The following is a 24539-nucleotide window of genomic DNA, read 5'->3' as shown; positions in this document are numbered from 1 at the left end:
GTTTATTGACAATAGTGAACAATATGTACAAGTGATCAACACCCGTGCCTAGGCTAGCCTTGTGGCTATGTCTTGATGCTCCCCGAACATCCACGGCAGAGATGGAGGGAGCCTGCTGACTATGATGCCTTGTCAGTGATGACTTTGGTGGGCATCCTCTAGAAGGCCGAGACTTGGTGGGCCCTGGCCTGCTTTTGGGTCCTGCTGTGTGGCAGTGGCACCCTCCTCATCTGTGAAGCTGGAGCTGTGGAGATCACAGGAAAATGGGATTTGGATGGGCCGGTTAGTCCCAGAGTCACCTAGGTGGATGGCCCCGTAGTGTGCACCTGCTGATCTTCTCTATGGGTGCCCAAGGGCCCCTGGCTGACTCTGTGAGCAGAAGGGTTAGCTGGAGTGAGATTGAGCTGCCCAGTACCCCTCTTGCATGCACACTGTTGGAGGCCAACTATGGCATCAGCGATGGAATTAAGCCTGGGAAGCAGTGCAGGAGTGGCATCCTGGACCAAGGTCTCTATGATGGCTGCCATCCTGCCAGTGTTGACCTTGGTGTGTTGGCATATTGGTACTATCATCTCAGCCTGAGGAAGGACGAACTCCTCCATTGTGCCTTGCAATCTGAGGAGTGCAGTGGACATCCCTTACTGATGTTCCCGAGTTTGCCTTTGCAGCTCCAGAAACTGTGATATGACTGAATCCAGAGGCTCATCATCCAACTCAGACTCAGCAATGTTCTGGCCTCCAGCAGTCCTCCAAGTGCCAGGGACCTGGGAAGTCCCTGCCTCTTTCTGCTGTGGATCAGAAGGTGCGATGTATTCACCAGATTGTGATATTAAGCCTACTCTAAAGCTAGGTCCCATCGAGGCGTGTGTCTCTACACTGGTGGAGGGTGTGGGTGAGTGCTGTGATGGGACTTCAGGGAGGGTGCCTCCAGATTCCTCTTCAGAGGTTTCTTCAGAGCTTGATTGGAGGCCCTGGGTCATGGACTCTGTTGGATGTTTGGCAGATGTGCCTGCGAAAGCAAGGGGAGATAATTAATGCATGGCAGTGGCCTGTGAAAGCGGACACATCACTCACAGCATGGTTGTCTGATGGATGTTGCACTGCTGGATCCTCACTTAGTACAGCAGTGCTGACCTCACAGCCAGCAAAGGACTGGTCCTGGTCATCGCTGGCCAGCTGGATGGCTCTGTTTTCGAATTCTGTCAGAACTTTGATCTCCGGCATCCCTCCACCTGTCTGCGACCTTTCCCTCCTGTTGTGTGCAAGTTTGTCCTGCATGGATATAGATGGGGATAGTGTACCAGGATGTCTGCCGGGCCAGATGATAAGTATGCCTGGCCTGTGTGGGTGGTGAGTGGTCCCATGGATGGGATGAGAACAATGATGGTGAGTGTGAAAGAGTGAATGGTGATGTCCATTGCACTGGCAGTGAGTGAGGGCCCTGTGGATATGTGATGGGTTTGTGAGTGTGTGAGTTGAGAGTGATGAAAAGAGTGACTTACCCTGGTGGAACAGGGGAGATCATTCATCCTTTTGCACACTGGGTGGCTGTCCTCCCTTGCAGGGCATTTGCGCTGATCACCGCTGCCATTGCCTCCCAAGCCGGGTTGGTGACTTTGCTGCCCATCCTGTGGCCAGAGCAGGGGTAGAGCACATCCTGACAGGCCTCCACTGCATACAGCAGTTGCTCGAAGGATCCATTGTTGAAGCAGGGGACTGGAGTCTTTTTTCCTTTGCTGGCCTGTCTCCCAGGCAGCGGTGGTGAGCTGATGGTGATGAGCGCTTTGCTGATGGCTGCCTTTTAAAGATGGCGGCTGGCGTGATACAGCAGCCGGGTGATGGTGGGTGGGTGAATGAGAGCCCGCTCGCCATGGAAATGGCGTGTTTTGTAGGCGTGAATAAATAATTATGCGGACTCACGCTGATAAGGTGTGAAAACCCGCCATTTTCGTCGGTGGATAGGACTCCATTTTACCTGCCCGCTACCGCACTTGGTGCAATTCTGGGAAAATTCCGCCCCATAGTTTCTCTTCCCCTTTGAACTATCTACACTTTTTATCAGCAAAACAGGTGCGATAACTAGAAACTTTTAATTGACTTCAAAATTTACATCATTTTGCTTTGAAAAATGAACAAAATCAATGTCATTATCACGGATCATAGCCCCAAGTTATTTATGGACATATTGGACTTTTAAGTAAGATGCGTGGTTTTAAACAGAGGACCTACAAGCAAAAGCTGGCTGAGACTGTAAAATGACCAATTGCTGTAACATTCTTATGTGGATTACATGTGACCATTAATCCAGAGAGAATGGAATGTCACACCAAAACAGGTGTCCTTCAGACAGATATTTCAAAGCAAGAGATGCAATGCAAAAACACTGATCACCATCTCAGCCAAAATCATCTCCTGTTGAGTTATATCCCAGACTGTGGAGTTGAAAGAAAGCAGTTTATGGGTGAAGGACATGTTTGTTTTTCCCTTCCAGGATTACACAAGAAAAGGGGTTAAAAGCCAACTGCAGCCCTAGTCTCGGTGTGCTAGTCTGGTGTTCTAGTTCTATGGTGCTACAGTGTGCTGTGAAACTCACAGCTCAAGAATATCAACTAGGCATCTCTGCAGTTGCAGGTAAAAGAAAATCTTTCTCTCTGATTGCTGGAAGCAAGTCACAAGTCAGCAAGGCCACAGTCGAAAAGGAAAAAGGACAAGTCCTTTCAGCTAACCTGCAGAACCAAGAATCTCCAACCAACTGATCAACTACCCTAAGTCAGCTTCATCATCTATTCCTCATGGATAAGCCAAAGACTGATTTGCATATCTTTTTAAACTTCTATATCTGGACTCATTTCTCATTTCTAATCCGTGTGTATGTCTGTTGTGCTTTTGTTATTTTTTCTAGCGTTTTAGTTACGAATAAACTCACTCTTTCTTTGACTCAAGAAAGCCTGGTTAAATTGTCTCCTTTGAAAACATAAATGCATTTGGACTGGGAAAAGGTATCCATGAGGGAAGGAATCCTTTTTAAATTAACCTTGTTACAATTAAACAAGGAGATTGAATAAAGAAAGGGAGCCAGATCTTTCCTCCTCACTTGGGAGCATAACAATTTGGGGTTTCTCGTCCGGGATCATAACGAATTGGGGACTGTAGCAACTAGGACACGGAAAAGCCTTTACTGTGCCTTCTGAAGATTATAAAACACAAAAGTTACAACGGGTGCATAAATAATACATTATTTATTTTCTCTCACACCCAAATTGCTCTTTTAAAAAAAATTCAATATAAATTTGAACTGAATAAAGCTTGCTCTTATTGTTTATTTAATTAATTAAGAAAACACACATAGATTTCACTTGAGACAGAGAGTAACATTTTATCAAAAACAGAATTACCTGGAAAAACTCAGCAGGTCTGGCAGCATCGGCGGAGAAGAAAAGAGTTGACGTTTCGAGTCCTCATGACCCTTCGACAGAACAGTTCTGTCGAAGGGTCATGAGGACTCGAAACGTCAACTCTTTTCTTCTCCGCCGATGCTGCCAGACCTGCTGAGTTTTTCCAGGTAATTCTGTTTTTGTTTTGGATTTCCAGCATCCGCAGTTTTTTTGTTCTTATCTAGTAACATTTTATCATTTGGTTAGTTTAAATAGGATTGATGCATCCAGAGAAACTGTGCAGACTGCATTCTTTTAAATGCAAGGCCTGGAACTAGCTATTAATATCACAGCTCTGGGCAAAAATATCATGTTCCAGTCAAGGATTTTGTGAGAAGTTGAATCCTCTTGTACAAAATTTAATTAACGTAATAAGTATGAAAGACAATACACATCCTAAATTTTATCAACTGATTGTGAAGCTTGCTGTGAAATCTTTGTAAGCTGCTGGAAATATGGTAGCGCGAATGTACATTGAAGCCGTTGGATGATTTATTTTAGGTACTGCATAATCTAATACCAAGATAATACTTAAACCTTTGAAAGTTATATGGCATTACATTAGACCTCTTATAAGTTAAAATATGAAACATTTCATCAGACAAAGTAAGTAAAGAGTAACTGAATAATCTGACAGATACCCACAAATAGAAAAATAAAATCACAACTCCAAGCGCTGAACTAAGTCTTTGCTGACAACTTTAATGTGCACACAATTCTGTATCAACCTGCGAGGCTTTCCAACAGTCCTTTACTGTCTCGAAATTGGTAAATTTTACTTTCAGGTTTTTGTTTCAAGAAATTTCCTAATTGCCCTTTCTAGCTGTTGTTGATGTTTTTGTTACAGAGTCAAATTAAAAAAAAACTTAAATGATACTTCATAATTGTCACAGGCCAATTTATCATTAAGAGTAAGATAAAAGCAAAATACTGCGGATGCTGGAAATCTGGAACAAAAACAAAAATACCTGGAAAAACTCAACAGGTCTGACAGCATCTGCAGAGAGGGGTACAGTTGATGTTTTGAGTTTGTATGACCCTTCTATATTTCTATATGCCTTAGTTCTGATGAAGGGTCATATGGACTTGAAACATCAACTGTATCCCTCTCCACAGGTGCTGTCAGACCTGTTGAGTTTTTCCAGATATTTTTGCTTTTGTCATAAAGAGGGCGGTTTGGTGTGCTTGGACTCCTTTCCTGACATGTGTGGTTTGTAATTTTATCATTTGCGGCAGTTGTAACGTTTTCTTGACAAGAACTGCATATAGTGACGATGTTCCCTACAATCTGAGGAGAATGAACAGTACATATTTGCTGGAACATATAATTATAATTGGATCAGGTAGAGGTAGTAGAGTTGAAAGGAAAACAAAAATAAAAATACCTGGAAAAACTCAGAAGGTCTGGCAGCATCTGTGGAGAGCTACACAGTTAACGTTTCGAGTCTGTGTGACTCTTCAACAGAACTAAGTAAAAATAGAAAAGAGGTGAAATATAAGCTGGTTTGGGGTGGGTGGGACAGTTAGAGATGGATAGAGGGCCAGTGATAGGTGGAGATAGCCAAAAGATGTCATAGACAAAAGGACAAGTAGTTGAAAGGAAAGTAGTTCGTAATGCATAAAGGCAACACTGGGAGATAGTGCTTCTTGGGAATGAGAACACATAATGTTAACAGCTCCCAGAGCTGCAGACCCTGCACAGTGCAGTTTTAAGCATGCAGTGAAGTGAAGTCAGATGCAACTGCTCCATGTTAATCAGCTGTCTGATTAAGGCCTGAGTGCAAGATTTTCACAAAAGGATGAGGACTGACTTTGTACATGCGCGGTCCGGAAGTGGCCATGGGCTGGCAGTCCGCGCACATGCGCACTCGGTTCCGCTGGTGGCGGGGGAACAATTGGGGGGTTTGTTTGGAGCGTGAATTTGGGAACTGCGTTCATCTAACTCCGCACAATACTGCACCTACATATAAAATACCAACAGGCACAAGACCACTCTGAAATAGCGGAATGAAAATAAAGCTGGGGCTGTGTTGGATTTGATGGCTGGTTTACTGTTTTCGACAGAAGTGGCTGTCTACTGATGATAACCCGCGGTGTCAGCCCCAGGACCAGGCCTTCATGTGGATGTCCAACTGTTATTGAAATGTCAGATATTTGCAAACTTTATTTCTGACTTCTCCCGGCAAAGAGTACATATTACACTCTCTTCCTTTTCTTTAACCTGGTGTATCTTCAAAGCGACATAAACTTTTAAGATGTCCCGGAATTGTTTATTAGAAGAGGTCTGCCAGTGGAATGAGGAGATGTGCAAGAAGAAGATGGAACCTGTTCTCCCTGACCTTATCATATCCTTTAACTATTTTATTTGAAGTTGTGTTCTATTGATTTGTTGTTGCCAAATCTGATAAATAGAAAGTTACTGGTAAACATTATGGCAAAGTTAACAAGTGAATAACCTTAATTAAAATGAGGTAATACACATTTAATAAAATAAGATATCTGATAATGAATTGTGGGATAAAATTTATTATAAGTTATGGAACTCTTGACCTGGACCATCTTTGGGCATGGCAAAGGAAATTCAACTGTAGTTATAATGCAGCCAAAGTCTTGAGTTAGAATACAATCTGACACTGGAGTAAAGAAGTTAACCTTGTCCCATTTCTGTGTGTTTTGGAGTCTCTTTGACACCGGAAACCATTTTATATTGATACCACTGGTAGTTGCATAACATAGTTATAGTGCAGTTTGTATTTTGCTTTAAGTTTAAAGAAGGAAAGACTTGCACTTTTATGCTGTAGTGCTTTTCACAACCACTGGATGCTTTGCAGCCAATGAAATACTTGGAAAGTGAAGATACTTGTAATGTAGCAAACCTGGTAATTAATTTGTGCCAGGGGTTATTTTTGCTCTCCAGGATTATCCTCTTAATTAGATCTTTAGATTGTATTGGAGCTAAGCTCTATTTGTTGGCCAGACCAAGGGGCAGCCTTCCTTTAATTAGACCTGTAACAGTGGCACTGGAGGGTAAGAAATCAGTATGCACAAGTACCCCTTTTTAAGAGGTTGCTACTAAAGAGTAATCTAATAAGGTTTAATCAAACTAATGAAGATTTTAACTAAATTGGTATTTGGTTATCAAATGACAATCAATGCCCAAGCGGTGTTTACCCGTTGTAAAAGGCTCTGATTGCCAACAGAGGCTGCATTCTCCCTCTCCAAGGCTATGGACAAGACTGTGGCTGAGAGGCAGGCAGCCAGAGCAACTGCCCCCTTGAGTCACACTCATCCTTAACCTGTAAAGGGGTATGTGATACTCCCTGAAGCGCTGTTACATGCTTTGAGCAGTGCAGAGTTGGATTCTGCCATTAGTTCTTTGAAACTGATGTAATGTGCGATGTTGCACCATCGTGGGTCTTCCATATTGAATGGATATTCAAGGATTATAGTGGGTGGTGGCTCGCAGGAAAGAAAGTGATTTACGGCCACAGCCAGATCAACCATGATCTGATTGAATGGTGGGTCAGGCTCAATGGGCCGATTGTTCTACTCCTGTTTCTATTACTTGTGATCTTACATTTGACTATGATGTATTTTGTTGCAGTTCCCAGCTATAGGTAATTTTACATTGATAATTTCATCCAAGTAATTGCTATGATTTATGCTTTATTAGTGATATTCTCTTTAACGACAGTTACTGTATATATCAATCTACTGAGAGCAATAGTGAACAATTACGTAAGTAATGACTATATGTGCTAATAGCCTTCTTTCTTCCTGTATAGCTGAAATAATGCCTATATGTTACTTTCCATTTAAATGCTTAACAGTTAAAGAAAATATTGTAGGGAGGACAACTTTCAATACAAAATACTCTGCTCCTTTCCACCTAAATGTTAATTTACTTCTAAAGTCCTTCACAACTTCTCTGAGACTGATTCATTCTAGTTGTGAAAGCTCAACCCATGTCAGAAGATCATGCGAAAGGAGCAGGACTCAACCATACTGCCTGCTGAATCGCCTCTGCCATTCAATATGACCATGGGTGATTTTGGGATTCAACTCCATTTTCCTGCCCATACCCCATATTCCTTGAACAGGTTTTACGAATAAGCTAAAAGCAAAATACTGCAGACGCTGGAAATCTGAAACAAAAACAGAAAATGCTGGAAAAACAACAGGTCTGACAGCACCTGCGGAGAGAGAAACAGAGTTGACGTTTCGAGTCCGTATGCTTTGAAGAAGAGTCATGCAGATTTGAAACATCAAGTCTTGTTTCTCTCTCCACGGGTGCTGTCAGAGCTACTGAGTTTTTCCAGCATTTTGTGTTTTTGTTTATGAATAACAGTTCTTTAAAGGTGGGTTTCCTCTTTGATTATGGAGTGAGCAGGCTCAGAGACTGGAAAATTAGTAGCAGTTGGCTGCTGCAGTGTATGAATTTGCTATAGAATTATCCAGCATCTGGCACGTATCTTCCAACTGTCAAAACCATGCTGATCCATAATTAATAATAATCAATAAGCATAAGGACTCTGAATGAGACTAGTTCAGTGATGGAGACTAGAGTCACTGGTGATGGGGCAGGAGGCCACACAGTTGTATAATACAGGTTGAGATATGTACTTCAGTGCAAATCATCATAATTTGTTTGTGCATATATAGTATTTAGGTGAACATGAATTACAGACTTCTTTCATGAGAAGCATCTGGTACTTCTACACAGAATTAGATTTCTGTGCATTTTGTTATTTGAAATAATTAGAAAATCCACACATTTTACAAGAGTAAGCAAAATTATTAGATGATTTACTGTACTGCAATACACCTTGTGACTGTAGAGATCTTCTCTCCCTCCCACAGCTGATCTCATACCTCTCAAACCCTGCACAGCCTGTTTCTATCTTCTCCACAAGATGCACTAGCATAATTGTTGCTTTAGATCAGTTGTTCCAGCCTGCTCCTGTCCCATTAAACTGACTTGATCATTTCCTCTGTACCTACTCACCTATATCTCTGATGGCCTCTGACAATTTCTCTGGTCCCATTTTCCTCCTTTTCATCCTGGATGCACCTCCATATTCTTTGTTCCTTCAAACAGCAAATGGCCAGTCCCCCTCCTGCATGACTACCCTTTGTGATCTATCTGGAGGCCCGCTCACTGACGCATAAAATGACGCGGGGATAGGCCGGGCATGTGTCTCGACGTCACCCTGCGTCATTTAGATTTTCAGTTCGGCAGGTGCGCAGCCAATTAAGGCCATTAAAAAAGTAATTAACCTGATTGATGTACCTGCCCATCCAACCGTAAGGTTGGCGGGCAGGCTGGGTGCCCAGGTGGGCCTCGGAAAAAGCATGAAACCTCATCCACGGGTGGGATGAGGTTTCGTGAGCGTATTTAAATTTTTATTAAAGGTTTCAATAAAAGTTATGGACACGTCCCAATGAGGGGACATGGCAGGGAAATTTTTTAAATACTTTCATTTAAAGTTTCAAATCGGAGACGAACTCCCTGAGGCAGCACTTTGCCTTAGGAAGATTTGTGTGCATGCGCGTAAGAGCACACTCCCGGCTGAGGGAATCTCACACACAACGCCCGCCCGCCCGCACAGGGAGCGCATAGTGCTTCCTGGCAGATGTCATGCTGGGCGGGCCTTAATTGGGCCACCAATGCAAAATGTCGGCCCCCCCGACCGGGGCCACTGATCGGCCTGTGGCCGCTCCCGCACACTCTCTCCCTCTCTCTCTTCCCCCCCCCCCCCCCCCCCCCCCCCCCCCCCCCCCCCCCCCCCCCCCCCCCTGGGGGGGGGGGGGGGGGGGGGGGGGGGGGGGGGGGGGGGGGGATGTTGCCCTTAATTCCACTCACTTCTTTCAAGTAAAAGGCGTTTCAATGGGAACCCAAATCCATCCACACTTATCTTTTTGTACGGTTTATTCAGCCCTACTCAGGCTTACTTCTGCTCCTGCACTATCTTTTAGACTTTCATTAATTTTGGGTCCAATTTCCATACATCATAATCCCCCAACCCCCCACCCATCTCCACCTTAAATAATCCAATTCTGACTCTTCCCTTCCTGGTATTCTCTGCTTTTTGTATCTTCATTAATAGGATTTCACAGATACACTTGTAATAGATATGTTACCACAACTGTCTGGATACTCTCCACCCATCTCCATCTGTATCACATCTGTTCTGCTTAGTCCACTTTCATAAGAACATAAGAAATAGATACAGGAGAAGACCATAAGGCCCCTTGAGCCTACTGTGCCATTCAATGCAATCATGTCTGATCTGCCTCAACTTCACTTTCCTGCCCACTCCCCATATGCCTTGATTGCCTTCGACTACAAAATCTGTCTATCTCAGCCTTAGATATACTTAACAATGGAGCATCCACAACCCTCTAGTGTAGACGATTCCAAATGTTCATGACCATGTGAGTGAAGAAATGTCTCCTCTTCTCAGTCCTAAGTGATTGATCCCTTATCCTGAGACCCTCTCCTATGTTTTAGATTCCTCAGCCAGGGAAAATGACCTCTCAGTGGCGAGTCTATTCAGAATCCTGTATGTTTCAATGAGATCATCTCTCTTTCTTCTTAACTCCATAGAGTGTTGGCCAAATGCCTCTTAATTTATTTTTAAAGGAGTGTTGAAGATTCTCACAGACAAGTTTGTGCCTCACATCAGCCTTGCTGAGATAGAACAGATCTTTTTCTCTCAAGCATTACCCACGGTATGTAAATTTTCCATTTTGATTACATGCTTATTTGTTGTAATTACTTTTAAAAGCATAATTTCAAAAACATGTAACCAATTTTGTTTCATTCTGCCAATTTTCTTCACTAGTGGTGTTCACTCTGCTCGAGTACTGTTCCATAGGGACCAAATGACCATCAATTCATATGTATGTTGACAGAATGTTCCTTCATAGGTCCTCACCTGACTTCTACATGTTCATCTTTCATGGGGTTCACTGGCTGGTAATGGGGAGAACCCTGGCTGACCCCCCTCCCTAACATAAGGGCAGTGAGACCCCTTCACCACCATCCAGGCTGAAATGAACTGGCTTAACATGGTCCAGGGAGCAAACCATGGTCTTACCTGTTCACTGTGCCCAATCTAGTCATTAGATAGCTATTGAAGAACTCAGACCATAAAGTTTTAGTTTCCTTTGATGTATGGTGTGTTACGTTTAAAGGGCAATGGTGCAATCTCTAGGAATTGTCATAGTCATAGAGTTATACAGCACAGAAACAGGCCTGTCAGCCCACTGTGTCCTTGCCGGCTATCAAGCACCTATCTATTCTAATCCCATTTTCCAGCACTTGGCCCATAGCCTTATATGCTATGGTGTTTCAAGTGCTCACCTAAATACTTCTTAAATGTTGTGAGGGTTCCTGCCTCTACCAACCTCTTAGGCAGTGTGTTCCAGATTCCACCCACCCTCTGGGTGAAAATGTTTTTTCTCAAATCCCCTCTAAACCTCTTGCCCTTTACCTTAAATCTATTCCCCCTGGTTTTGACACCTCCACTAAGGGGAAAAGTGTCTTCCTATCTATGCCCCTTATAATTTTGTATACCTCTTTCAGGTTCCCCCTCAGCCTTCTCTGCTTGAAGGAAAACAACCCTAGCCTATTCAGTCTCTCTTCATAGCTGAAAATTCCAGCCCATCCTGGTTAATCTCCTCTGCACCCTCTCCAGTGCAGTCACATTCTTCTTATAGTGTGGCGACCAGAACTGTACACAGTACTCCAGCTCTGGCCTAACTAGTGTTTTATACAGCTCCAACATAACCTCCTGCTCTTATATTCTATGCCTCAGCTAATAAAGGCAAGTATCCCATATGTCTTCTTAACCACCTTATCTACCTGTGCTGCTGCCTTCAGTGATCTCTGGACATGTACATCAAGGTCCCTCTGATCCTCTGTACTTCCCAGGGTCCTACTATTGTGTATTCCCTTGTGCTGTTAGTCCTCCCAAAATGCATCAAGTGCAAAATATTGTATCTGGTATCCTATTTACAGCAATACTATTTGAGTCCAACTAGCATATCGGGGTTTGCTCAAGATACAAAATGAGTAGTGGGCAAGAGTTATAACAATTAAAAACACTAAGCAACTGCTTTCTACTTCACAAGTCAAAAACTTTTTGAAAATTTCAAACTGTTAACCAAAAAAATGGTACAAGAAATAAATAAGGTTATTTCCCCTCATTCTTTTAGCTTCAGTGATCACAAATCATTCCCCAGCTGAAAGATAAATCCATGATGGTTTTCTTCCTGCTAGGTAATCACTTTGTTTGATGAGCTTGCAAATAAGTTATCCCAGCAGGCAGGAGGGCTGTCCAGTCAGAGCACTGAACTGCAGGCAGCGCTGAGGAACACTATACAGGTAGGACCCTTTAAAGTTCAAATGGCTATTTTTTATTATTAATCTTCATTTTATATTTGCAAGTTTCTATATGTGACACTAGTGATGTGAATGAACCACTGAAGGATTGAGTTCAAATACAAGCATCTATAGAGTTGTTAGTTTAACTTCCATTCTGTAAAATAATAGATCTCATTGTCAGGAGTAAACTTGAGGATTGCCTGTATAATAAAAGCATAGTAAATAGTAGTCAATGTGGATTCAGAAGGAACGATCCTGATTGACCAATTTAATCGACTCCTTTGTGGAAGTGACAACTCAGGTGGACTGTGGTAAAGCTTGTAATGTTGTGTACCTATTCAAAAGGCATTTGAAAAAGTTTCACGCTAAATGCTATCTGTTGAATTCAAACTGTTGGGCTTTTGGGTAAACTCTTAGAATGAAAAAAAAAATGGCTGAAGGATGGAAAACATGTACTGGTTGTGCCAGAGTGAGTAGAAATGTTGAATGAGATGCCCCATGATTCAACGCTTGTACAATTACTGTTTCTAATTTACATATGTTACTTGGAATGAGAAACTCGTGCAAAGCAGCAAATTTTGAAGATTATATCAAACAAGGAAGTCAATGAAATTGCAGGAGGCAGCTCAGAAATTATAGTTGGACAAAATAAGTAAAAACACAATAATGGCAGATAAAACTTAATGCAGACAAGTGTAGGAAGTAAAAATAATTACAGTACCACATGTACTCCATGAATGCCTCTGAAATAGCTAAGGGCAGAGTTGAATTGGACCTTAGCTGTCTTATATTTGAAACCTAACATGCCCAAAAATTAGCATAATGAGGAACCTGGAATGGAATCTTTTGTGCCATAGCTTGATGCAATATTATTTTTATAAACTTTCTTTTAATAATTTCCCTCTGTAAAATGATTTGGAATATTAATTAAGCTGAGATTAAGTGCAGTCTGGTAAATAATAAAATTGTACTAGTCATTTTTATTAGTTCTACTTGTACTTCAAAGACTGAGGGAGAAACTGAATATTGTTAATTTGTCTTTAGTACTTGCAAAATAGAATGTTTTCTAAACAAGGTTTGTGATTCACCTGCACACTTGCATCTATAAATTACTAATATAATTCCTGTTGTTTTCTATATGCAGTCTCAGGTTCAGCTTTTGGAAGTTCTGATGAATATTGTTCATCATATGTGCACATTTGAGGAGGCTTTGACCTTAGCAAGCATCCATTCACTATCCTTGGCTGTCTTCCATGTCCTTCAGAATACCTTCAATCACTGCAAGGTGAAATACATGAAATCGACTACAGAAATGTTTTATTTTCTATTTGGGTCATTCCCTATTTATGAGGGTGCTCTTGAACTGGCATCAGGAATATCATCCTCTTTGAGTGGATTTTGCTCCCTTTTTGGTGGGTAGGGAGGTAAATGATGTTTGTTTTACAGAAATCAAAACACTGCAGCTGCTGAAAATTTAAAGTAAAGACAAAAAATGCCAGAAAAGCTTAGTAATCTCCATTAAGACTGACTTGAGAAATAATTTGCATTTATGTAGTTATTACATGACCACTGGATCTCCCAAAGCACTCTTAAAAAGCCTGAAAAAGTTTGAAGTTTTGTCCCTTTTGTGATATAGGGAACTAGAAGCTATATATAGAAGCTATTATTAAAGAAGCTATAGGAGGGCACTTGGATAAGTTCAAGGTAATCAGGCAGAGACAACATGGTTTTGTGAAAGGGAAATCATGTTTAACCAACTTATTGGAGTTCTTTGAGGAAGTAACGTGCTATGGATAAAGGGGAACTGGTGGACAATACTGTACTTAGATTTCCAGAAGGCATTTGATAAGGTGCCGCATCAAAGGTTATTGTGGAAAATAAAAGCTCAATGTGTAGGGGGTAACGTATTGGCATGGATAGAAGATTGGCTGGCTATCAGTAGGCATAAATGGGTCTTTTCCAGGTTGGCAAAATGTGACGAGTGGTGTGTTACAGTGATTCTGTGCTGGGTCTTCAACTGTTTACAATTTATATAAATTACTTGGATGGTTCCCAAATTTGCTGATGACACAAAGGTAGGTAGGAAAGTAATTTGTGAAGAGGACATAAGGAGGCCACAAAAAGATATAGTTGGGTTAAGTGAGTGGGCAAAGATTTGGCAAATAGAATGTGGGAAATTGTGAAATTGTCCATTTTGGCAAGAATAAAAGAGAAACTTATTATCTAAATGGTGAGAGATTGCAGAACCCTGAGATGCAGAGGGATCTAGGTGTCTTAGTGCATGAATTGCAAAAGGCTAGTATGCAGGTACAGCAAGTAATTAGGGGAAAGCTAATAGAATGTTATCATTCATTGTGAGGGGAATTGAATAAAAAAGTAGGGAGGTTATGCTTCAGTTATACAGAGCACTAGTGAGACCACACCTTGAGTACTGTGTAAAGTATTGGTCACCTTATATCAAGAAGGATGTAAATGCGCTGGAAGCAGTTTGAGAAGGTTTACCAGACTAATACCTGGAATGGTTGTCTTATGTGGAAAGGTTGGACAGGCTAGGCTTGTATCCGCTGGAGTTTAGAAGAGTAAGAGGGGACTTGATTGAAACATATATACTGAGGGGTCTTGACAGGGTGGATGTGGAGAGGATGATTCCTGTTGTGGGAGAATCTAGAACTAGGGGTCACTCTTTAAAAATAAGGGGTTGCTTATTTAAAACTGAGATGAGGCAAAATGTTTTCTCTCAGGGTCATGAGTCTTTGGAACCCTCTTCCTGAAAAGGCGGTGGAAGCAGAGTCTTTGATTATTTTTAAGGTAGAGTTGGATAAATTAGTAAGCAAGGGAGCAATAGGTTATCGAGGGTAGGCAGGATGCAGATTTGAGCTTACTATGAGATAAGCCTTGATCTTATTAAATGGCAGAACAGGCTCAAGGGGCCAAATGGCCTACTGCTTGTTCGTTTGTATCAAACAGTTTCCATGTAACAGGGTCCCATAAACAGCGTTGAGATAAATGAGCAGATAATTTGTTTCTGTGGTGATTGTTGAGGAATAAATGTTGACCTGAATATGGCTACTCCCGAACATATGAACATACGAATCAGGAGCAGGAGTAGGTCATTTGGCCCCTCGAGCCCACTCTGCCATTTGATAAGACCATAGCTGATCTGATTGTGACCTCAACGTCTACTCTCCTGTCTGCTCCCTTTGATTCCTTTGTCAATCAAAAATCTATCCAGCTAAGCCTTAAAAACATTCAATGAACTGTCTCCACTGCTCTCTTCATTGCTTTCCACTTCTCTTCAAACAGTGCCATGGGATTTTTTTATGTCCATGTGAGAAAGTAGGTGGCACCAGAAATTAAACAGTCATCTGAAAGATGACATTTTGCTGCAGCCCTCCCTCAGTACTGCGCTAAGGTGTCAGCTGAGAATATGTGTTCAAGTTTCTGGAATCTCTATATTTTTTCTCTGAGGTACAATTGTTACCACTGAACCAAAGGTGACACTGATTACTGAACAAAGTATCAGAAGGCTTTAGCTGTTTTCTAGGACTGCTTCTTCTGCCTTCTACATGCCCAATCTCTCCCCAGATTCCCATACCCTAGCCTTGAACCTGGATATTTTGATCCTTTATTTTCCCCCATGCCCTCTTGGAGTTCTCTTTTTTTCACATTACAAATGCTGAACACCATTTTACCTGCCTGGTCCCATGCTAGCTGACACTTTAAGCAGACCTTACTCTCCAGGTACTTTTCTCCTCCCATTTAAAATTGCTATCATCACCCTCTCCTCAAAGAAACATTGACTAGAATAGAAATATATTTTCTGTAAGTTAGTTACGTCTTTAGAACATTAGAGGTGCTCAATAAATACAGTTTTTTTTCTCTCTCACTTTGTCAGTTTTTGTCTTTCTCTGTCTTTTGCTATGTCTTTCTCTCCTCTCCTAGGATCAACATAATTATTTCTCAGGAGAGTCAAAGAGAGGCAATAGAATAGTTCTTCTGTAAGAGCTGGCATTTGGGCTGATTATAATACGTTTTAATTCTATTGCTGTTCAGCATAGTACATTTCGGCTAGCAAATGCCTGTACATTTTTTGATATCAAATTGCAATCAGATTTGAAGGTGGTATTTAAAGGAGAAGACTGGGATCTCACCTAGTGGCTGAAGACCTGGCAAGTGCTCTACGTTGCCTCCTTTGGGGAAGGCATGCTGAATTAAGTGCTAGTTAGGCACTTAACAGGGCAGCAGCGGGACACCCTGGGACCATAAACCCCAGGGGCGGAAGTCCAGCAAGCAGAATTCTGCTGACCAGTCAGAGGCCAGTTCATTGTTCAGTAATGGGGAGGCAGTGGCTGCTGCCAGGACTACACTCTCCAGAGGGCCAGGATTGTCTATGGACCCAGGCACAGGTGAGTGATGCTGGGAGGGGGGATTGTGGGACGGGGATAGCTGGTGAGTGATGTTGGCAGCAAGGGTAGGGGAATGGCTCTCTGGGCCCGCTCTTCCTGCTGTCAGGTCTCTCGATCAGGCACTGAGTGCTTTTGAATGAGAGACCAGCAGAAGTCCACAAGCAACCTCATCAGGGTTTACTGTTCAGGATGAGTCCCTTAAGTGGACATAATCGCCCAATTCTGGGCGGGTAGGCTGTCCACTGGTCTTACTGCCAAGGACTTAATCGGGGCACCCCACCCTCCCACCTGATGCCCCCACGACCACCAGACTCACCATGAGGGAGGGCATTAAATTCTGCCCGGAGTTTCTACCTCAGGCCAAGTACTCAAGTGTGAAACAAATTCTGAAACATTTGTGGTGAATTTAAGCCATTTGCTCATCATTATACTAAACTCTGTCTTTTACATGGATTGGCCTTTTGCTGACAGCTCTGCTTTTAACCTGTATTTAGGACAGTGAGACTTTGTACAGTGGTCGCTTGCATTTGGTTGCGGACCTGTTGCAATCTTTATTTAAGGAAGCATATTCCCTTCAAAAGGGCTTCATGGAACTCCTGGATCGGATAGTTTTGGAATCGGCTGATGCTACTGGTGATGACATTGCATGTATGGTGATAGGTGCGTTTGGAATATTCTATTTTTGAGTTTGGTGTGTTATTTCTGGAAGTTGCCATGCTATTTAAAATGCATATGCATATTTATACTAATTTGAATTTTTGTGTGTACTTTTAATCCCCTTCATGTTCAAAATTCTTTCTTGGCTTTTGGTGAACCCTCAATTCGCAATATACGTGTTACTTTATTTCACAGTGATTGAGATCACAGTAGACCTGAATGACAATGGGCTGGATTTCAATGTAAAAATAATGGTGAGGCTAACACTGTCAATTTATTTATGGGCAAATTGGACAGCAACTTCTGGCAAGTGCATAAGCGCAGTTAAACATGAATGTGCAAAGTTGCTCTCGGAAATTCCCTGCCCCTGCTTCAGCTGCATGAAAATGACATCTCGATGTCTGGCTCACCATTCAAACGCATTGACCGTAGTGTGATTCTTGTACTGACCATTCAGACGTACTGACCATTCAGACGTATTGACCATCGTGTGATTCTTGTACTGACCATTCAAACGCATTGACAGTCGTGTGATTCTTATACTGACCATTCAAACGCATTGACCATCGTGTGATTCTTGTACTGACCATTCAAACACGTTGACCGTTGTGTGATTCCTGTACTGACGTAGTTGCGGACCAAACTAACAGAAAGTTAGTTTATCTATTCCAGTTTGAGTACTTTTTTGATAGCATGGAAGCTTTAGTGACTGTGAAAGAACCTCTCTGGCAACGAAAATGAATTTATGTGGTGTCTTGTTCCATCAGCTTTTGATTATTGTTGAAAATTAAAAAAAAAACGAAATACTTTTAAAAAAAACTTTTCCTTTTGTCTCTTTTTACCTTGCTCTCTCTTAATTCAATTTTTCTTTGTCTCTATTTCACGTTCTCTGTACCTGCTTTGACATTGAATTCACTATTCTAACTTGCACTTCCTGGTTCATACTATGTGATGTTCATTAACTGATCAGGTTGAAGAATTGTTAAAGGAGATACACAGCTCCCAGATGCCATGTAGAGGGCACAGTGAGGTTTGTCTGACACCACTTTCTGTGCAGAAACCTGTAGAAAATCTGTAGGCATGTGCTGGCACCATTTGTTCGCTACTCATAAAAAAATCCAATCCAATATTCCTTATCCAAGGTTCTTTAGCATAATAGAAACTATAACAAAATAAACTGTGAAATACAATTGCAGCAAAGTAGGGTACCTATATTGAATTTAATTTTTGATTTGTAAACATTCAGCGAGTTGAAAAAATGACATGTATGGATATATGACCAGTACATTTCAATGTGCTTGTGAGGTTTTTTTGTGTTGTTAATCACGTCACTTTAGCCAGTGAGTCAAAATCGACTTCGGAATACACCTTCCTGCTGTTAGTTATTCCAAGGATGAAATTGCCTCCTACTCCAACCAGCAGCTGTGAATAAAATGGAATAAATTCATTCAGAAGGATTTGTGATTCCAGCCCTTTCATAATGAGCTGAATGTTAATACTATCAATTTTAAAAGATCATAGAGTCGTAGAATGGTTGCAGCACAGAAGGAGGCCATTTGGCCCATTGTGTCCATGCCAGCTATTTGAAAGAGCAACTCAGTTTTTCCCACTTGCCTTTCCCCTTGGCCCTGCAAATTTTTTTCTCTTCAGGTGCTTACCTAATCCCCTTTTGAAGTCTCCAATTCTGTCTCCACCACACCTACTCAGGTAGTGCATTTCAGATACTTACCACTCATTGTGTAAAGACAGTTTTTCTTATGTCGCCATTGGTATTTCTGCCATTTACTTTAAATTGGTGTCCCCTGATTCTTGACTCCTCCATCGGTGTGAGTAGCTTCTCTCTATCTAGATCCTTCTTGATTTTGAGCACTTCTGTCAAATCTCCTCTTAATCTTCTCTTTAAGGCGATCAATGCCAACTTCTCCAATCTATCCATTTAATTGAATCTCTCATATCTGGAATCATTCGCATAAATCTTTTCTGCACCCTCTCCAATGTCTTCACATCCTTCCAAAAGTATGGTGCTCAGAATTAGACACAGTACTCCAGAGGCTGAACTAGTGTTTTATAAAGGTTCATTATACGGACTCGAAATGTTAACTCTGTTTCTCTCTACACAGATGCTGCCAGACCTGCTGAGTTTTTCCCGCATTTTTTGTTCTTAGTTCATCATTACCTCTTTGCTTTTATACTTTATGCTTCTATTTATAAAACCCAGGATCCCACATGCCTTTTTAACTACTTTCTCAACCTGCCTTGCCACCTGCAACAACTTGTGCACATATACATCCTACCCCACCATCCTTCGGTCACTCTGTTCCTACCACCTCCTTTAGAATTTTGCCCTTTATTTTATATTGCCTGACTTCATTCTTCCTATTTAAATGCAACATTTAACATTTTCTGCATTAAGTTTCATCTGCCATATTGTTTTAAAAGGCTACTTCTGAGAATTTGCCTTCAGTTGAGTTGTGTTGCTAAGGTGATGGCAGTGCTTCTTGGATATTGACATCACAGATAAATATTTCTCATCTTTGGTGGCATTTTGGCATATTTTGTAAACTTGCGTATTTCTAATTATCTCATATTTTCCAGTGGTTCACAATGTTTTGAAGATTTGTTCAGTCATTTCCAAAATGGATCATGCCCTACATGCTAACACATGGAAGTTCCTTATTAAGTAAGTACAGACTACATTGGCAAAACACTTTCTTTGACTCCTTCTAAATTTCAGTTTCTCCAGAAGACCTGTGCTGTTATTTTGGGCTATTTTACAAAGATAATTCTTGCACTATCCAGTTCTAAATATACTTCATCCTGAAGCAGATGTTACTGTCCAACTGATATTTGCCCATTAAATGCTGGCCACTTCTGACCATTGGTAATGGAGAGGAAAGGTGTACAATTAACTATAGCGAATGAAATAAAAGTGTAGCTGTCTTTGATTTGAAATTGATTTGCTTTTTCACTCAGTTGGCCAGAGAAAAATAAGCACACTTGTAATGTTTTGTGTAACAGCTTGACATTCTGTTCCAGAATAAGTGTGAAGCACCGGGTATTGATCGAGACAAAGCTACCACATGATGAACTTGTTGCTGGTCTTTGTGGCGATATTCTCTATTCTTTCAACTCATGCTTGCAGTTAGCTGAACAAATGAACCAACCTGCAGAAATGGTAATAATCCTTGGTTTTAAATATAAAACTTGTCTAATGGGTGACATTTTAGGAGACCAGTGAAACTTTAGCCCAGCAGCACAATCATTGTCAGTTGCAAGAGTAATTCTCAGTTATCCTTTTCTGAAGTAGGACAGCTGAGCATCTACTTTATGCAGGCAGGATTGAGGGGGGAACGAATAGACAGATGTAAAGAGTTTATCCGTTGCTGTCTTGAGTTGCCAGGTACAGTAACTCTTATCCTACTGACAGCCCCTGTCTTTGGCAAAATATACAATAAGGTAATGCTACTCTCACTGGAAAAAATGGACGACTTCAAACACTTCAGGAGCAAGTTTTCCAAAGTCCATGAGCTACAGTATCACTGCTGGCGAAATAGCTGATATTGGTGGCACTGTATGCCATTTTTATGATCAAGGGCAGATTGAACACTCCTCCTATACAGCCAGGATTACAACTTTTATAGATACAAATAATGCACAGACACGATACTCAAGCTTGATGTAAAAATAAGTTGTAATGCAAGATATATATGTGGCAAATGAGAGATGCATGCTAAACTTAACAGGAAAGATACTATCCTGAAACTGACCCAGTCACACTGATATGTTAGATTCTAATGAATGGATTAGCAGAACAAGGAAGTCATTGGAGATTTTAGTTTGGGGCGAAAGTGATATTCTCTCATCATCACCCACCTACCCAGCCTTCAAAATCAGGGGACATGTCCTTGAAAATCTGGAATGTGAACACCAGTTCCATTTTAGTCAGTTCCTCTCCACTATCTGCCTGTACAACTAGGCTGTGCTTAAAAAAAATGAAGACACTGACTTATGTTAGGATAAGCACCAAAAAGCCTGTGATAAGTCACTTGTGGTCCCTCATATGTGTGCTTAAATATTGAGTGACAACAGACTGTTTGACTGTCAGGACAGTATTACATCCAAGTAAATCTTGCATACTTTCCAACAGGTGTTTTCAGGTAGTTATCAGAAGCAGGAACCATTTCTCTCTTCTCCCATCCCTCCCCAAGATTTCTTGCTTTTCAATCAGTTTTCCAAAAGCCAACAGACTTGTTAGAAAATTTACTACTTTTACTCCTGATGCTATCCAACAATCTGAAAAACTACTTTTTAGAAACATCAGCAGGTTCTCTTGTACCTCCTAAGTTGTTGCAATTTATCCCTTGTATTCTCCTTGCTTCCTTCCTTATTATTTGTTATCTTGACTCATTGTGCTGTCTCTTATTACTAACTCGTTCCCAATGTCTCCAAACAGGAACTTTGAAATCCCTAGACATTTTAGACACACTGTTTAGCCAAACTATGCTGTTTTTGTAAACTGTTGCTGAGATCTGTGTTAACTTGAGCCAGTGTACTTGAATCCTGACTTTTTGTAAGACTTAACTTTTTCCCACGAGCTTTCATGGGTAAATGTAAAATGATTGAGGTTTATATTTTCCTAAGCATCTGCACTTCTTCCAGGGGAATGCAAACAGTACAGATTGCAAACTCTTCCAGAAGACCATGAAGCTGTGTCGCTTTTTTGCCAACACACTGGTGCATTATGTAAAGGTAATACGAGCTATTATCAAGTTTTAATTTTTAAAATTATGTTTGGGTGGTCAGGAGCAATATGGGTCCCTTGAAAACTGATAACGGCAATATTGTATTTGAAAATAAGGAATTGATGACTATGTTGAATAATTACATTGTCAGTATTTATAATAGGGGAACAGGATAGCATACCTGGCATCCCAAGGAAACTAATATTGAATTAGGGATTGGAACTCACCAAACTTAGTGCAAGCAAAATAACTGTAATGAAGAACATTGTGACACTGAAGAGTGACAAATCCCCAGGATCAGATGCTTTCTATCCCAGTGTTTAAGCAGAAGTAGGTGAGAACATTGCAGATTTCCTAACTATACACTTCCAAAGCTCTCTTGATTCAGCAACTGTCCCTTTAGATTTGAAAATTGTGCATGTCATTCTGCTGTTTAAGAAAGTTGAGAGGGGGGAAGCAGGAATTTGTAGGCATTTAACCTAACATCTGTTGTTGAGTAATTACTAGAGCCTATAATTAAGGATAGAGCAGCACCTTGAAAGTTTTCAGCTGATCAGAGAGAGCCAGTTTGGATTTGTAATGACAAATCTAATTCAGTTTTTTGAAGAGATGATTAAAGCAGTGGACAGGGGATTGTCAATGAATGTTAATTATTTAGACTTCCAGAGGCATTTTATAAAGTCCCTCATAAGACATTGTTAACTAAAGTTGAAGCTCATGGAATTGAAGGCGGATTATTGACCTGGTTTAGAAAATGAGCTGAGCAGCAGGAGACAGAGTAGGGATTTCAGACAGATACTCTTAATTGTTGTAACTGGTGGTGTCTCACAAGAATCTGTGATGAGGCCTCAACTATTCACCTTATTTATCAACAACTTAGATAATTAGATAAAAAGCTACATTTCCAAGTTTGATTAAATAAATACAGAAAATGCTGGAAAAACTCAGCACGTCTGGCAGTGTCTGTGGAGAGAGAAACAGAGTTAACGTTTCAAGTCCGTATGAGACTTCTTCACAGCTGAAGAGAGGTAAAAATGTGATGGATTTTATACTGTTTAAGGGGGGGCGTTGGAGCAGATGGAGCAAAATAGAAGGTCAGAGATAGGTGGAAACTCAGGAGAGATTTGACAAAAATTTCATAGACTCAAGACAAAGGAAGTGTTAATGGTAGTGTTAAAGACTAAAGAAGGTGCTGATAGTGGCATAAAGGTGAGATAGCAGAATGTGTTAATAGCAGAACAAGGATTAGCACTTTCTGAAAGCAAAACATAAGAACAAGTGATAGATGCCCAGTGGTGAGCGGAGTGTGCCCTCATCCCTTCCCCTCCCTCCCAGGACCATGATAGGGTCCCCCTTGTCCTCACTTTTTACCCCACCAACCTCTGCATTCAGAGGATCATCCTCCACCATTTCTGCCAACTCCAGCATGATGCCACCACCAAATACATATTTCCTTCCCCCCCACCTGTCAGCATTACTAAGGAACTGTTCCTCCATGACATTCTGGCCCACTTCTCCATCACCCCCAACTCCTCATCCCCTTCCCATGGCACCTTCCCATGCAGTCGCAGAAGGTGCAACACCTGCCCCTTTACCTCCTCCCTCCTCATTGTCCAATGCCCCAAAGACACTTTTCAGGTGAAGTAGCGTTTCACTTGCATCTCCTTCAATTTGGTGTACTGCATTCGCAATGCAGTCGCCTCTACATTAGACTAGACACAGACTGGGTGACTGCTTTGTGGAAAACCTTGCTCAGTCTGCAAGCATGACCCAGACCTTTCTGTTGCCTGCCATTTCAACTCACTATCTTGCTCTCATGCCCACATGTCCATCCTTGGCCTGCTGCAGTGTTCCAGTGAAGCCCAATGCAAACTGGGGGAACAGCACCTCAACTTTCAGTTAGGCACTTTACAGCCTTCTGGATTTAATATTGGGTTCAACAACTTCAGACCATGAACTCTCTCCTCCATCTTGACCTCTTATTAATCCAGTTTATGTTTTCCCTAAACCCCCGTGACTGTGACATCTTTGTCAAATCTCTTGTGAGCTCCCACCTATTAAACAATATAAATTCCATCACATCTCTACCTCTTCAGCTGTGAAGAAGTCATATGGACTTGAAACGTTAATTCTATTTCTCTCTCTACAGATGCTGTCAGATGTGCTGAGTGTTTCCAGCATTTTCTGTTTTTCAGATTTCCAGCATCCGCAGTATTTTGCTCTTATTTTGATGAAATAAAGATATGTGGCATTGTAAACAGCATTGATGGAAAAATAAAAATTACAAAGAGATAGTGATAGATTAAGTGAGTGGACAAAATTATGATAAATAGATTTCTATGTAGGAAAATGTGACCCACAAAGTATAGAACAGATACCTTCTGAATAGTGAAATGGTAGAAAAATGGTCCAAAGAAACTTGGGATGGGTCCATGTATATAGTTCATTAAAGTATCATGAAGTACAGAAAATAATCAAAAAAGCGAATGGAATGTTGACCTTTATATCGAATGAACCAGAGTAAAGAATGAGAATGCTACAGCACAAAAGGAGGCTATTCAGCCCATCATGCCTCCTTTGGCTCTTTCAAAGAACTATGCAGTTACCCCCACTCCTCCCTGCTTTGTATGTATATTGAATATATTATCTTACATAAATTATTTAAAACAGTGAAACAACACAGCAAGCAAGGGAGTTAGTGCTCTCACAGGTCTGAAATGACCCAAAACCTTTATTAGTGATTTATGTTCTACTCCACTGGAAATTTTTGAAAGTGTCACACTTGAAGTAACAGAATAGGGAAACAAAATGTACCAAAGGCAATGAATAGAAAAGTTGGAGGAAGATTATAATTCGCAGTACTTCAAACCCAGCCCAGACAGACACCTCCCATTTATGAAAAACACAATTA

General features: G+C 41.2%; 1 protein-coding gene across 3 annotated transcripts in view; it reads left to right on the top strand.

The window, feature by feature from the left end:
• Positions 1–5304: 5304 nt before the first annotated feature.
• c16h1orf112 (chromosome 16 C1orf112 homolog) overlaps positions 5305–24539 on the top strand; it is a 48203-nt gene continuing 28968 nt past the window's right edge. For 2 of the 3 annotated variants that reach the window (XM_041207778.1, XM_041207776.1), the window contains exons 1-9: positions 5305–5779; positions 7133–7172; positions 10078–10166; positions 11719–11823; positions 12968–13108; positions 16724–16889; positions 19482–19566; positions 19923–20061; positions 21546–21635. In XM_041207778.1, coding sequence (XP_041063712.1) covers positions 5690–5779; positions 7133–7172; positions 10078–10166; positions 11719–11823; positions 12968–13108; positions 16724–16889; positions 19482–19566; positions 19923–20061; positions 21546–21635 — 945 coding nt within the window. In that variant the 5' untranslated portion in view covers positions 5305–5689. The remainder of the gene's footprint in view (positions 5780–7132; positions 7173–10077; positions 10167–11718; positions 11824–12967; positions 13109–16723; positions 16890–19481; positions 19567–19922; positions 20062–21545; positions 21636–24539) is intronic. The other variant, XM_041207777.1, reaches the window with a different exon arrangement.

This window comes from Carcharodon carcharias, chromosome 16, assembly GCF_017639515.1.
Source record: "Carcharodon carcharias isolate sCarCar2 chromosome 16, sCarCar2.pri, whole genome shotgun sequence".
Taxonomy (NCBI): Eukaryota; Metazoa; Chordata; class Chondrichthyes; order Lamniformes; family Lamnidae; genus Carcharodon; species Carcharodon carcharias.
The sequence above is the reverse complement of the archived record's forward strand: the minus strand, read 5'-3'. Positions and strand labels throughout refer to the sequence as shown.